Source organism: Crotalus tigris, unplaced genomic scaffold (genome assembly GCF_016545835.1).
Source record: "Crotalus tigris isolate CLP2741 ecotype Arizona unplaced genomic scaffold, ASM1654583v1 scf7180000018137.345827, whole genome shotgun sequence".
In the NCBI taxonomy this organism is placed as follows: domain Eukaryota; kingdom Metazoa; phylum Chordata; class Lepidosauria; order Squamata; family Viperidae; genus Crotalus; species Crotalus tigris.
This window is the reverse complement of record NW_024096843.1, coordinates 64,551-78,850: the sequence shown is the minus strand read 5'-3', so window position 1 is coordinate 78,850 and position 14,300 is coordinate 64,551. Positions and strand designations below refer to the sequence as shown.

The following is a 14,300-nucleotide window of genomic DNA, read 5'->3' as shown; positions in this document are numbered from 1 at the left end:
AATTGAATAAAAGGGGAAATTAAGCTTAAACAAAAATCACAAAAAATAGGATGCATGGTAAACTAATGAGATGATGGTCCATAAGAATAATATAAGCTGAAAAAAATATATATAGATATTATTATTTTGTATAAATATGTAATTATATTTGTTTAAATTTGAAGAAGGAGAATACATTGTTGACTATTAATTATTATTGCCTTTTTATTTTTCTTTCTTTCTCAAATATATAAACCAAGACAACATGCTGTACACCAGACACTGGAGATTGTTATTGTTAAAAACCAATATATATATTTTTAAAGAAGGAATGTGGATTACCCTAAAACATCTCAGCATTCTTAAAATACTTCCGATTGGCTGAAGACGGATTTGCCATTGGGGGAGGGCTGGGATGAGGGGAAACCTTTCTGTATCTTTTGAGCGCGGGAAACCCAGATTTAGCCTGAGTTTACTGCAGCCAACATCTTTTAGTAAAAAACCCTTTCGTTTCAAACAAATGGAGTTGAGGGTCTTTCTTTCCTAAGGGATGAGATTGGGGCAGATCCGACAGGGAAACTGAGAGTTTTAATCCTGCTTTAGGCATGAAAAACGGCTGGATGACTTTGGGTCAGTCACTATCTTTCAGGCCAACTTACTTCCCAGGATTGTTATTGTGGACAAAGGGTTACTGTTGTGTAGGAATAGGGTTGTTGTTATGAAGGAGGAGGAAGGTATGTTCGATAACTTGAGGTATACAAAGGTGGGATAAATAAATAATAAGATGAGGAAATATATTTCAAAGGATTACCCAATGGTCATAGGTTGGTTCACTATGTAAACATCACATTTAGCTATATAATTTAAAAAGTAATTCCCTCTACTGTAGCTCATCCTTTAGTATTACACATAAGCAGGAAATATTTTTATGAAATGTAGAGAAAGTTTGTGAGGCATTTCCTATATAATGCATGTTCTTCAACTTTCATGGTACTCAGAAGTAAAATCTTATTCCTTGTTTAAGGAATATACATCTAAAGCATTTCAATCAAGTATAGATAGTGGTTCTGTCTCAAAAGAAAACATAATCAAAATCATAATTAGTGAAATTTTAAGAGTGAGTAAATGTTCTTAAAAGATGCCAAGACTAAATAATAAAAATAAGAGAAGGCTTAGATGACAGGGCTTTTTTAAAGTGATTTTTCATTTGTCTAAGCCTGAAATTCTGCCAAGAAATATTGGAAGTATTGCAAATAACAAAAAAGATTAAAAGAATTTAACATCTGTGAATTTATTTATATGAATAAAATATATAATTTTTAACACACAACTTAATGGAATTTGAAAAATATTGTTAACAGCTCTCAATCTTGTTTCTACAGAATGTTCAAAATGAAAAGATTCAGGCAGAACATGGTGGATCAAATGACAAAAAAGCAGAATGAACTTGAAATTCTCTGTCATAATCATCTATATGGAACTGTCCTTCCAAAGAAGTATATAATATGCTGTATTTATATACAGAAACACAAAAAGTCTTTAAATCAAACAATATATTTTATCTTGAGTTGTTTAATAGGAGAATCTTCCAAATGAGATTGTTCCAAATGATCAAATAAAGAACGTACAGCTATAATGAAAGAGAGAGATCTGGTATTACATTATGTTTAAATTAAAAATACATTTAGCATTTAGTAAATTATATCATCATTCAATTTATATATTCAAAAAGACAGTAAATAAGATGCAAAGGCTCTATTGAACTAAGAGTCATAAACTTGTAGTGAACTATAACAAAACCATTTCCATAAACATTGTACAATCCAATGTTATACAGATATAACTGTACAGAAATGAGGCAGATGATGGCTTGGCCATTCTTAGTTTTTGGTCCTTTGTTTCTTTTCTATTTTCAGATTTAAGCAGAAAGAAAAGATATTCAAAGAGATATAGGAGCTAAAGTAAAAATTCACAGACCCAACACATCTTTTTATAGTTTGTTCTGAAAAATTATATTTCAGGGTTTCTGTGGAAAAAATGTTATATTTTTTTTAAATATATCTGGAACAGTGACATGCTGGCCACATTTATATTAATCTCTAAACTATCAAGCCAGTTGATTTTAATAATGACCCAGTAAGTAATGTGTTTTACTTACTTTTTTTCTCTGGCTCTGACATAAACATAACTGCCATATCAAATCTTTTGGATTCTGATAATTTGTGCAGAATTTCAAGGATAAGTAAAGGCTCTTCTTTCCTTGTAAGATAAGATATTAGTTCATATCTATCATTATTTTTACTTGTGGCATAAATAAAGCACAACTATATTGACTAAAATGAAATATGCATATTTGAAAATAATACATACAGCCACATACTCTAAAAGCAGCTATATATCAAATATATAATTGTTGCTAAAAGGAAAATAAAAACAAGGCCTGAAAATGACTCCTCTGTACTTTTTTGGATTCCCCAAATTGCAATTGTTTAAATAAGAGAATGTCCTGATATTGTCTTCAAACTGTAAATATGGCATTCCGTTGTATTTGCAACTACTATCTTGTTCTAAACAGTCCAGAGTCACTTAGGTGTAGAAATTTAATGAACAAATAAATAAATAAATAAAATCTGTTCCCTATTATAGATACACAATCATGGAAACATTCCATTTATATTACATAGTTGTCTAATCTTTATTTCCGTGGTTACAGTAAACTTTTTCTTTTTCTGTATACAAATATATAACTTAATTTCAAGTGGTCACTAAACAAATTAAAGAAATTAAACTTCCTCTTAAAAGTAACCACCCCTCTCCTAAGATCCTGGTAAAAATTCAAGAAGAATTATTTTCTTGGTTTAAATTTTTGGCATCTTGAATTAAAAAGGGTATTTACTAGTTTGGCTGGCCTTGGTAAACTATTATTAATCAGTCATAGGCTGCATCTGCTGAATTTTCCAGTATGCACAGATAATGTGATGGAAGACCTTTACAACATCTTTCAAGAGGTAGTCACTGATACCTTCCAAAACAGTATTTGGGTAGAATTTTGTGCTTTCTAGAAATTCAGAATGCTCTGAAACATAGCACAAAAGATGTTGAGATGAGATGCGTCCTCTCTCCTAGATATAAATCTGAAAAAAAAATAATGCTTTCATTTTTTACTTTAAGATGTTATTTAGACGCTCCAAATGTCTCTGGGATGCAATCTTGTCAGATATAAATGAAGAAAAAATTGCCATGGCAACTGGACTTATGGGTCATCTCTGGATTTCAATTCAAAAATGGTAAAAGTCACATAGAAGTATTTCAACAATGGGAACTACTTTTACATAATAATTTACTGTATCTATTTCTTATCCAAATAGTATGAATAAATATTAGCATATTATTAGTATCAGATAGAACAAATTTGTCTCAAGAAATATGCAGCAAAAATATTAAAACTGGTTATTAGCTAAAGGCACAATTCAATCAAAAAATACAATGTAAATTAGTCTGACAAAATAGCTTTAAACTTACTTAGTATGAAAATCCTGCAGAATTTTCAAGATTTGGCAAAAAACTTCTGGATCCAATGATTTTTGGAAGAGGTTAGGATAAAGGGAAGGATCAATTTGCTTAGGAAGAACAAAAAAACAAAACAAAACAGACTAAAAATTGGAATATATATATAAATCAGACCACATATTTACTATTAATAGATTTCATATTCTTACACAATGCTTACTAAAATCAAACAGGATTTATTGTGACAATTAGTATTCAAATTATAGCAGGTTACTATTAATTATCTTGGGAGCTTCTCATTTTCTCAGTAAAGTTAATAATAGCAATCACCTTTCACAGTAAAAGACAATGAATGCCTTTGAGTCACGAGTACTATCCCCATCCAATTCCTACAATTAGCAGACAAAAATGCTGACCATTTTCTGAAGCATATTTCATAGTTCACATCGTAGTGAAATAAAGCTCTGAAGATCTGACCGTGAACTGGATATATGATACTTGGATTCAAATTCATACTTGGTGTAAAGGAATTAACTTCAATTTTGAAGAAAATATCAAAAGTCATTGAAGATGGACTTGAAGAAAAGATTACACAGCCCATAATTTGAAAAAAAAAAGTTAGAAATAAATTCAAAATAACCTTACTTTGATTTTTTTTAGTGTAAGATAGAACAGAAAACAAACTGGGCAGGCTTTCAAGATTCTATTATAATTTAGAATAATAAAATAGAATTTGTAGAATTTCTGCAATGTCTTTTTTTTTTTAACCTGGCCTACTGTGAAGGGCTGATACTTAGTTCCAAAGTTCACCTTAGGTGAACATGGGTGAATTACCCTCTCTCAAGATAATGAACATTGCATGATAACCAGTAATATCAAAAGAAGGTTCAAGTCGGCTTCCGGTGGATCAAGCAGCTACGATGGCTGCTTTTCACAAAGCAGCCCGTTCCTGGGTTGTGTAAAAGCCGCGGGACTTTGACAATCAGCTGTCCCGCGGCTTGAATCTCTTCCCTGGGAGAAAGGGAAGAGAAGAGCTGCTCAGGTAGAGGTAAGAGCTCCCCTGGATCCCCATAATTTCGGGGATCGGAGGGTAGAGCTCCCTCGGAGCCTGAGCCAACTCTGCACTCCAGGACGTCTTTGTCCCGAAGTTCTGAGATGAAGCAAGGCGCCGCTCCCACATCTGCTTTTTTTGGAGGCTTGTGAGTATTCAAATGCAGATGGAGCAGACCAGGAGAAAGTGAATTTAAGATTGATTGTGACTTTAACTCCTGCAAGCATCTTCCCCCCCTTTTTTTGTTTATTTTCCCTTTTGAAGAAAGGGAAAGTGAAAGGCAAAATGGTGACTGTCTTTCTTGTTCAACTTTGTAACAAAGTTAAAAGTTCATGTTTTAAATATAGAGGCAAAAATTTTGTTCCTCTTTCTTTTTTTCCCCTTCTTTCTTTCTTTTTATTATTATTTAAAGAACTGTGATATTATAGAGGCAAGAATTTTCCTCCTTTGAACTTAACAGAATGGCTTCAAAATGTTTGGTCTCTGTCCCTAAAGCTTCCATCTCCTCCCCAATGACTCAGCCTGCTTCTCAGTCTAAACCAAAATCACCCCCACCCTCTCCTCCTCCTGCAATCTCTCTCAAAGACTTACAAGAGGCTTTAAAAATGACTGCTATGGATATTAAAGAGTAGGTAAAAGATCTTATAATTGCAGAGAGGGCTATTACAGAAGAATTATTGGAGAAAAAAAATAAGCAAGTCAGAGAAGACATACTATTTGCGTTTTCAGGTCTTGCCCTGCATATTAAAAGGATTGACGATAAAATGGAAGAGATTACTGAAAATTTTAAGAGGCAGAAAAGATTTTACTTTTCTGTCTGATGAGTTAAAACGTCGTCAAATCCAGTTCAGATGGGAGATTCCAAGAGGAATAGTAGTGAATTATGATGGAATACATTACAGATTAACTACAGTTTTAAAGGCAAGAGATTTTTATCATTCTATTCTAAAGGCAAGACCGTCTTCACCTCCACAAACAAGGATAATTGAAGAGCCCGTTATGGCAGGAGCTTCCTCATTGATGGTCATGGAACAAGCAGTGTTGCCTGTACAGAATCTTGAGATAAAAGATCAAAGGATGACACGAGCTGCCCATAAACACAAAGAAAAAGAGCAGCAGCAGAAGAGTGGCGATAAAGTAGAAGGAATGGTTACTACAGAGCCTGTGGGACGGGCAAGACCTAAAAGATCTTTGACAGTTGATCTTCAGGCTATGCTTCAAAGGCTTCAGGCTGGTGTAGATGGCCAAGTTCCTGACCTGGAATGTTAATGGCTTAAATTCACCTCAGAAATGGAGAAAGGTCTTCTACTATTTGAAACAACATAATAATGATTTGATATGTTTGCAAGAGACTCATATAACTTCAAAGGACTCAAAATATCTGACAAATTCTCGTTTGGGATCACATTTTATAGCTCCAGCTCCAGGGAAAAAAGGGGGTGTTGTAATTTATGTGAAGAAAAATTTATCGGCTAAATTAATTGAGGTTGATCTTGAAGGAAGATATGTCTTTGTGGAACTACTGTTACGAGGCAAGAAAGTTCTTATTCATGGATTATATGCCCCTAATCAACAACAGAAGCAATTTTATAAGCTTTTGCATGGGAAGATATCCCAGTTGGATTATAAATCTGTAATTTTGATGGGTAACTGGAATGGAGTTTTGGATATAACTATAGATAAAAAGAGCTCTTCAAAAAAATTCATTCAAACTAAATTACCCAAAACTTTTTTTGATTTGAAAGAAGAATTGGAACTTATTGACATTTGGCGAGAAAGGAACACAAGTGATAGAGATTTTACCTTCTATTCGGATAGACACCAATCATTTTCAAGGATTGACTTCTTTTTGATTACTAGTGATTTTCTTTCTAGGGTGAGAAAGGTAAAAATCTTTCCCAGGACCCTTTCAGACCATAGTCCTGTGTGGATGGAGCTATACTTGGAAGATGGGAACAGAAGGCCATGGAGACTGAATGAGAATTTGTTTACCCGGGGAGAGTTTGTACAAAAATGTAAAGAGTATTTAAAGGAGTTTTTTGCTTTAAATATGAATAAGGGTACATCAATGCCCATGGTCTGGGACGCCAGTAAGGCATATATGAAGGGAATTTTAATTCATTTAAATAAAGTTTCTAGGGATAAAAGGATACAAAGATGTAGAGAAATAGAAGATGAGATTAAAATAAAAGAAGAAGTGCTTGCTCTTAACCCAACTGATAATAACTTAAAGGTTTCTATAAAGATGCTTAGGGAACAATTTAATATGTTGATGGCAGATCAGGTGGCTACCAATTTGCGTTATATGAGACATAATACTTTTTGTAATGCGAATAAGCCTGGGAGGTGGTTGGCTTATCAGTTACGAAAGAAACAGAAGGCTAGGATTATAGAGAAAGTATAAAGGTACTGAGGTTTTTCAGCAAAATTTGATTAAAAAGAGTTTTTTAGATTTTTACACAAAACTATACGCAAGTGATAATATAAAGGGAATAGATATAGATAAATATTTACAATCAGTACATTTTCCTAAACTTTCTGAGGAACAGCAAAATGGGATGAATTGTTTAATTACTGTGGAGGAAATTGGCTTAGCTATCAAGCAGTTAAAGGTGGGAAAGTCTCCAGGAACAGATGGATTGACGTCGACGTATTATAAAAATTTATATGAAGAAATGTTGGAGCCATTAAAGGAGCTTTTTAATAGTATCTTGCTGGGAGCACAAGTTCCTCCTTCTTGGAAAAGAGTGTTTATATCATTGATTCCGAAGGAGGATCAAGATCTTACAGAGCCTAAGAATTATAGGCCGATATCATTATTAAATGTAGATTACAAGATTTTTACAAAAATTTTGGCAAATAGATTAATGCAGGTTATGAAGGATTTGATTCACAGTGATCAATCAGGATTCATAACAGGGCGATACATGAAATATAATGTTAGACAAATTATTAACTTAATTGAGTATTTGGATAAGAACAACCAGATTCCTGTGGCTTTTATATTTTTGGATGCTGAAAAAGCCTTTGATCAATTAGATTGGCAATTCTTAATTCTCACTGGTAGAGAAAATGAATTTTGGGGATAATTTTTTACATGCACTTAAAGCTATATATCAGCAACAATCTGCTCAAACTGTTGTTAATGGGGCATTGACTGAGACTTTTAATATTGAAAAAGGGACAAGACAAGGATGTCCATTATCTCCATTGTTATTTGTTTTGAAATTGGAGATTTTGTTGATCCAGATTCGAGAATCAACGGTAATCAAGGGCATAAAGATAAGAAAAAATGAGTATAAATTACGGGCTTTTGCGGATGATTTGGTTTTGATTTTGGAACAACTGATTAGAGTGGTTGATTGTCTATTAGAACTTATAATACAGTATGGAAAAGTTTCTGGTTTTAAAGTCAATAACCATAAGACTAAGATATTATCTAAGAATATGTTAGCCAATGACAAGGAAAGTTTGGTTAAAGCCACAGGTTTTCAGATGGTGAAAAAGGTTAAATATCTGGGCATATATTTAACTGCCTCAAATGGAAAATTGTATAAAAATAATTATGAATTACTATGGGCAAAAGTGCAAAAGGATTTAAATGACTAGAAAAAACTGCAATTGTCATTGTTGGGGAGAATTTCAGCTGTAAAAATGAATGTTCTACCAAAGTTTCTTTTCTTGTTTCAGATGATACCTATTTTAAAAAAAGATGTAAATTTGGAGGAATGGCAGAAGGGTATCAATAAATTCATTTGGGCTGGGAAAAAACCAAGGGTTAAGTTTAAGATTTTGCAAGATGCCCAAGAAAGAGGAGGACATAAAGCATCTAACTTGAAATTATATTATGATGCAGCCACCTTAACTTGGATAAGTGATTGGCTTAATTTAACAAATAAGGATATTCTTGTTCTTGAAGGGTGGGATTTAATGTATGGTTGGCATGCATATTTAATTTTTAATAAGAAAGTGGACCGGGCTTTCGAATCACATATTTTCAGGAGTGCCTTACTACGAGTTTGGAAAAAGTATTATTATAGGTTAAACTATAAAATACCTATCTGGGGGATTCCTAGACATGCAATTGAGGGGATTTCTAAGGGGATGAATTTTGATAAAATTTCGTATGAAGAATTATTAATTTGTTCAGGTTCGGATTGGCATTTAAAATCTCTAGATGTATTAAGGCAAGAAAATATTCTACAGTCATGGTTTCAATATTTACAAATAGTGGACAGGTGGACTGTAGATAAAAAAGAAGGAATAACACTAGAAGATAGAAATCTGGTTATTCAGATTAAAGATCAGAGTCAGGCCCATATAAAAAGAATTTATAATGCTTTAATAGAATTAGACTCTGAAACAGAACTGGTTAAAGACTGTATGATTAAATGGGCTCAGAATATCCAGGATCCGATCCCATTGGACTTATGGGAGACAATTTGGATTAGAAATGTTAGATTTACACAAGCTCAAAATTTGAGGGAAAATTTTTATAAAATGTTTTACAGATGGCATTTAGATCCTAAAAAATTATCTTGTATGTATCCAAATTTACAACCCAAATGTTGGAGATGTGGTAATATGGATGCGACATATTTTCATGTTTGGTGGAATTGTAAAAAGGTAAAGGCTTTTTGGATTATGATTTGGTGGAACATTCAAAAGATTTTTAAAAGGAAGATAAAGTTCACCCCTCAATTATTCTTATTGGGTATCTTTGTGGATTTAAATGACAAAGAAACTACTTTAATGTTGAATTTATTAACTGCAGCAAGGTTATTAGTAGGCTCGTATTGGAAGAAGGACTCGTTGCCTACTTTAGAAGAATGGATATTTAAAGTTTCTAACTTTGCAGAAATGGCAAAAATTTCTGCTTATTTGAAGCATCATACACAAGAAAGATATATTATTGTATGGAGAAGATGGATAGATTATATTCAGAAAAAATATGGGACTATAAAGTTTCATTTATTTTATGAGTAAATTTTATAGTAAGTGTTGTAGAGATTTGTTTATATGACTTAATTTAAGGGGAGTTAAAGGTTAAGTATGATTTTTTTCTTTTTTTTCTTTTTTCTTTCTTTTTTTCCTTTTTTTTAACTTTCTTATTAATAACCCTGTACTCTGCTCTGGGAAGCAAGGGGGGGAGGGTTGAGGGTGGGTGGGTGGGTGAGTGGGTGGGTAATGATAATATAGTCATGGTAAATGTTTGAGCATTTCCCCTATGCTGAGTTCATGTGTGTGAGAGGGATGAGAGGGGAGGAAGGAGTAGGGAGGAAGTAGGATGGTTAGAGGAGAAGGGGAGGGGAAGAGAGTAGGAGGGGAGGAGAGAAAGAGGAAGGAAGGTTTAGAGAGGGTGGACGCAGCCTGGGGGGAATGGGCAGGCGGTACCAATGGTTAGGAATTTATTTTAATTGAATTGTATTTTGAATGAATAAATGGAAAATAAAAACTTTTTAATAAAAAAAAAATTGCAAAAAAAAGAAGGTTCAAGTCTGCACATTATAATGGATTATTTGGGAGAAATACATAAATACATAAAGGATTTCTAAAATACCGTATATGCCGGCGTATAAGGTGACCCGGCGTTTAAGATGACCCCCGTCTTTATGGCCGAGCCGTATTCCTAGAACATCGTCTTATACGCCGGAAACTACCAGTATTCCTGGCGTATAAGATGACTCGGCGTATAAGACGACCCCGTCTTTGGCGCCAATTTTAGTGCTCGTGGAAGTCGCCTTATACGCCGGCTTATACGGTATATAACATTTGAAAAAGTGTAAAATTGTTGTACTGACTGCAGTTCACTAATTCTGACAGACAGGAAAACGTGTTGCATGTAGGATAAACAAAATCACAAGAGAGTGTAAATATAAATCTCTGTACATTGGAAGACCTCTTTCAACATTCACACAGACTTTATGTCTGCTTCTTAATTAAAGGGACTTCAGGTTAGACATGCAGATGGACAATACATATCAGCAAAACAAGGTAAAAACACAAAATTACATATAGATTGTTTATTTTGTTATCACTTATCATTTTGTTATTTGTATGTACATTGAGAACTTATACACAGGAGACAAATTCCTTGTATGTTCAAACACACATGGTCCACACATGGACTGAACTGAATTCTATTGAATTCTGTTATTCTATTCTATTCTGCTCCTTCATGGATTACTGCCTTGTCATGGTGAAGGGCTTGAGTTACACAATGAAGCTATGAGCTATGCCATGCAGGGCCACCCAAGACGGACAGATCATAGCAAAGAGTTCTGACAAAATGTGATCCACTGGAGAAGGAAATGGCAAACCACTCCAGTATCTTTGCCATGAAAACCCCATGGACAGTACCAAAAGGCAAAAAGATATGATGCTGGAAGATGAGCCCCTCAGGTCAGAAGATGTCCAATATGCTACTGGGGAAGAGCAGAGGGCTAGTACTAGTAGCACCAGAAAGAGTGAAGCGACTGGGCCAAAGCCGAAAGGATGCTCAGCTGTGGATGCATCTAGTGGTGAAAGGAAAGTCCGATGCTGTAAAGATCTTTTCTCCATAGGAACTTGGAATGTAAGATCCATGAATCAAGGCAAGCTGGACGTGGTCAAACAAGAGATGACAAGACTGAACATCGACATCTTAGGAATCAGCGAACTAAAATGGACAGGAATGGGTGAATTTAATTCAGAGGATCATCAGGTATACTACTGCGGGCAAGAATCCCTCAAGAGAAATGGAGTAGCCTTCATAGTCAATAACAGAGTAGGAAAAGCAATACTGGGATACAATCCCCAAAATGATAGAATGATCTCAGTGCGAATCCAAGGCAAACCATTCAATATCACAGTAGTCCAAGTCTATGCCCCAACCACCGGTGCTGAAGAGGATGAAATTGACTGGTTCTATGAAGCCCTACAGCACCTTATAGAATCAACACCAAAAATGATGTCCTTATCATCATGGGGGATTGGAATGCTAAAGTAGGAAGCCAAAAAATAACCAGAATTAACAGGCAAACTTGCCCTTGGACTACAAAATGAAGCAGGGTACAGGCTGACAGAATTTTGCCAAGAGAATACGATGGTCATAGCAAACATTCTTTTCCAACAACCCAAGAGATGTCTCTACACATAGACATCACCAGACGGTCAACACAGAAATCAGATTGACCATGTGCTCTGCAGCCAAAGATGGAGAAGCTCTATACCAGGGCTTTTCAACCTTTTCATCCATTGTACCAATTTTAGGATACGGCAATATCCGAGTACCACCAGTCACCTAGCAAGGTGTCAAAAACTTGATGACCCCTCCCCCCCAAAAAGGAAAAAAGTGAGGAAGTACAGGTAGTCTTCGACTTGCAACAGTTTGCTTAGTGACTGTTCGAAGTTACAATGGCCCTGAAAAAAGTGTCCCCCATGCCACAGCTGAGCAAGATACCTGCCTGCCCACCTGGCAGTGCTCTTCCTCCTGTTCGAGGTTTCCATTGTTGTGAGCATTTCTGTTGAGGATTGGCAGTGGGGGTGGGGTGGGGTGTGTGTGATTTTTATTCCCTTCGTCTGATGGTGGTTGCAGCACGTTTTGGTCACTTCACATGACCGAGACACTGTGACCGTCATAAATATGAATCAGTTGCCACGCATGTGAATGTAAATCACAAGACCCTGGAGATAAGGCAACATTCCAGCTGATTGGTGCTTCTTCAGGGCTCAGCAGAAGTGCCAGGATCAGCACCGAGCTCCAGCTGGAGCCTGGCGCTGATCCTGGTGCTTCCACTGAGCCCTGATAGTCCCAAAGAAGCGCCGATCAACTGGAAAGCGGGATTGATCCTGGCGCTTCCGCTGAGCCCTGACAGCCCTGCAGCTCCAGCCATCTCTCACTCAGGCTTGTGCGGTGCTACCACCGGTTCAGCTCATTCCCCTCCCCCGCTACCACTTTCTACGATGGTCGCGTACCAACTGCCAGTTGCCAATGTACCACAGGTGGTACCCGTAACACTGGTTGAAAAGCCCTACTCTATACCAATGATGGCGAACCTTTTAGAAACCAAGTGCCCCAAAACCGCCCACTACCTCCACGGCCCACCACAGATCACCCAGGCAGCCCAGCAGCACCATGGCAGCCACGCCCTCCACCCTTGCCCCACAGCATCATCTGAGCACGACTAAGCACAAGGGTGGAGTCTTGTCTCCACTGCCTGGCTATCATGTCCTTGGCTGTGCCGTTTCACATAGGCTGTGCTCGGGGGCGACTCTCTTCTGGGGGGGCTGCTGGTGAGGAGGGGGCCATGGGAGGAGGCGGGGCTGGGGCGACGGTGCGTGTGCCCACAGATAGGGCTCCGAGTGCCACCTCTGGCACGTGTGCCATAGGTTCGCCAGCAATGCTCTATACAGTCAGTAAAAATAAGACCAGGAGCTGACTGTGACTCAGATCATGAGCTTCTCGTTGCAAAATTTAGGCTTAAATTGAAGAAAGTAGGGGAAAACACTAGGCCACTTAGGTATGAACTAAATCAGACATATCAAACACAAGGCCCGCGGGCTGGATGCGGCCCGGGGAGGGCCCAGATTTGGCCCCCTGGGGCTGTCCCAGAAATGGCAAGGGACTGGCCCCTGCTGCCCCAGCCCTGGTCCATCGCAACCCAGCTGGGCACCTTGGAGCACATGCAGGAAACAGCAAACGCTCAGGGGCTGGTGTGTGCAGCAGCAGCTCATTTGTCTTAGCCCACCCTTCCCCTCCCAGCTTTACCCTGTCATGCCCGGCCATGCCCCACTTTGCTGGGCTTCTCCTCGTGTGGCTCTGCTTTCTTTGCCAGGCCAGAAAGGGTGAGAAGGAAGAGAATACAGGAAGGGTTTCTGTGTATGTGTGTGTGTGTGTGTATGTGAGGGAGAGAGACAGGGACAGAGAGAGAGCCAGGAGTGGAAGAGGAGGAGGAGGAAGCCAAGGTGTTACAAAAAAGGAGAGCTTCCCCCATTCTTCCACCCCTTCTCTTTTTTTTTTAAAACTTCCTCCCACTCCGTTCAGGTGCAGCTGAGGAAAAGGATGAGGAAAACAGGAAGGGTGTATGTGTGTGTGTGTTTGAGAGAGCCAGGAGGGGAAGAGGAGGAGGAAGCTGAGGTTTTATAAAAAAGGAGAGCTTCCACCTTTCTCCCCCCTCCTTCTTTATTAACGTGTGTGTGTGTGTATGTGTGTGTGTGTGAGAGAGAGAGAGAGAGAGTGTGTCAGCAGGGAGTTGCAGAGTAAGTAAACTTACAAAAAGGGTATCTCTTTCTCTGTATCTCATAGACATACACACATACATGGGAAGGTGGTGTGCAGGCATGCGAGAGAGCAAACTTGCAGATTAGCTTTGTGGTCTATTCTTGCCTCCTCCCCTCCCTAAAATCCAGGCAATAATAAAACTCTTTGGATTGAATGGGAAGTTAGGAATTGGTGTGAGTTGAAATTAAAAGGCCGAGTCAACTCCACCCCCCCCCCCCAATTATTTTGTCGGAGACAAAAATACTTCCCTTCATCTGCTCTTTTATAATTTAATCCAGCCTTACCCAAACTAATATATTTTGGGTGTCATGAACCACAGTTCCCATCACCTATGCTGGCTAGAAATGCAATGCCTTATTTTCTCTGCAGTATGAGCCTAGGAGGCAGTAGGTCTGTGGGATTTATATGTATTTAAACATTTGTTTCTTCTGCCTAATTTATTAAATCAACATCTAATTTGAAATTAAAAGTTTCTAAGAAATCCAGGGTGGTTTACAA

At 37.3% G+C, this 14,300-nt stretch overlaps 1 protein-coding gene across 2 annotated transcripts in view; it reads right to left on the bottom strand.

The window, feature by feature from the left end:
• Positions 1-1,245: 1,245 nt before the first annotated feature.
• The window catches only part of RPAP3 (RNA polymerase II associated protein 3), a 64,800-nt gene continuing 51,745 nt past the window's right edge, over positions 1,246-14,300 (bottom strand). Inside the window, exons 12-14 of one of the 2 annotated variants that reach the window (XM_039348336.1) lie at positions 3,502-3,599; positions 2,138-2,238; positions 1,246-1,609 (exon numbers count right to left, since the gene is read on the bottom strand). In XM_039348336.1, the coding sequence (XP_039204270.1) occupies positions 1,524-1,609; positions 2,138-2,238; positions 3,502-3,599 (285 nt within the window). In that variant the 3' untranslated portion in view covers positions 1,246-1,523. Of the gene's footprint in view, positions 1,610-2,137; positions 2,239-2,709; positions 3,114-3,501; positions 3,600-14,300 lie in introns of those variants that run through there. The other variant, XM_039348337.1, reaches the window with a different exon arrangement.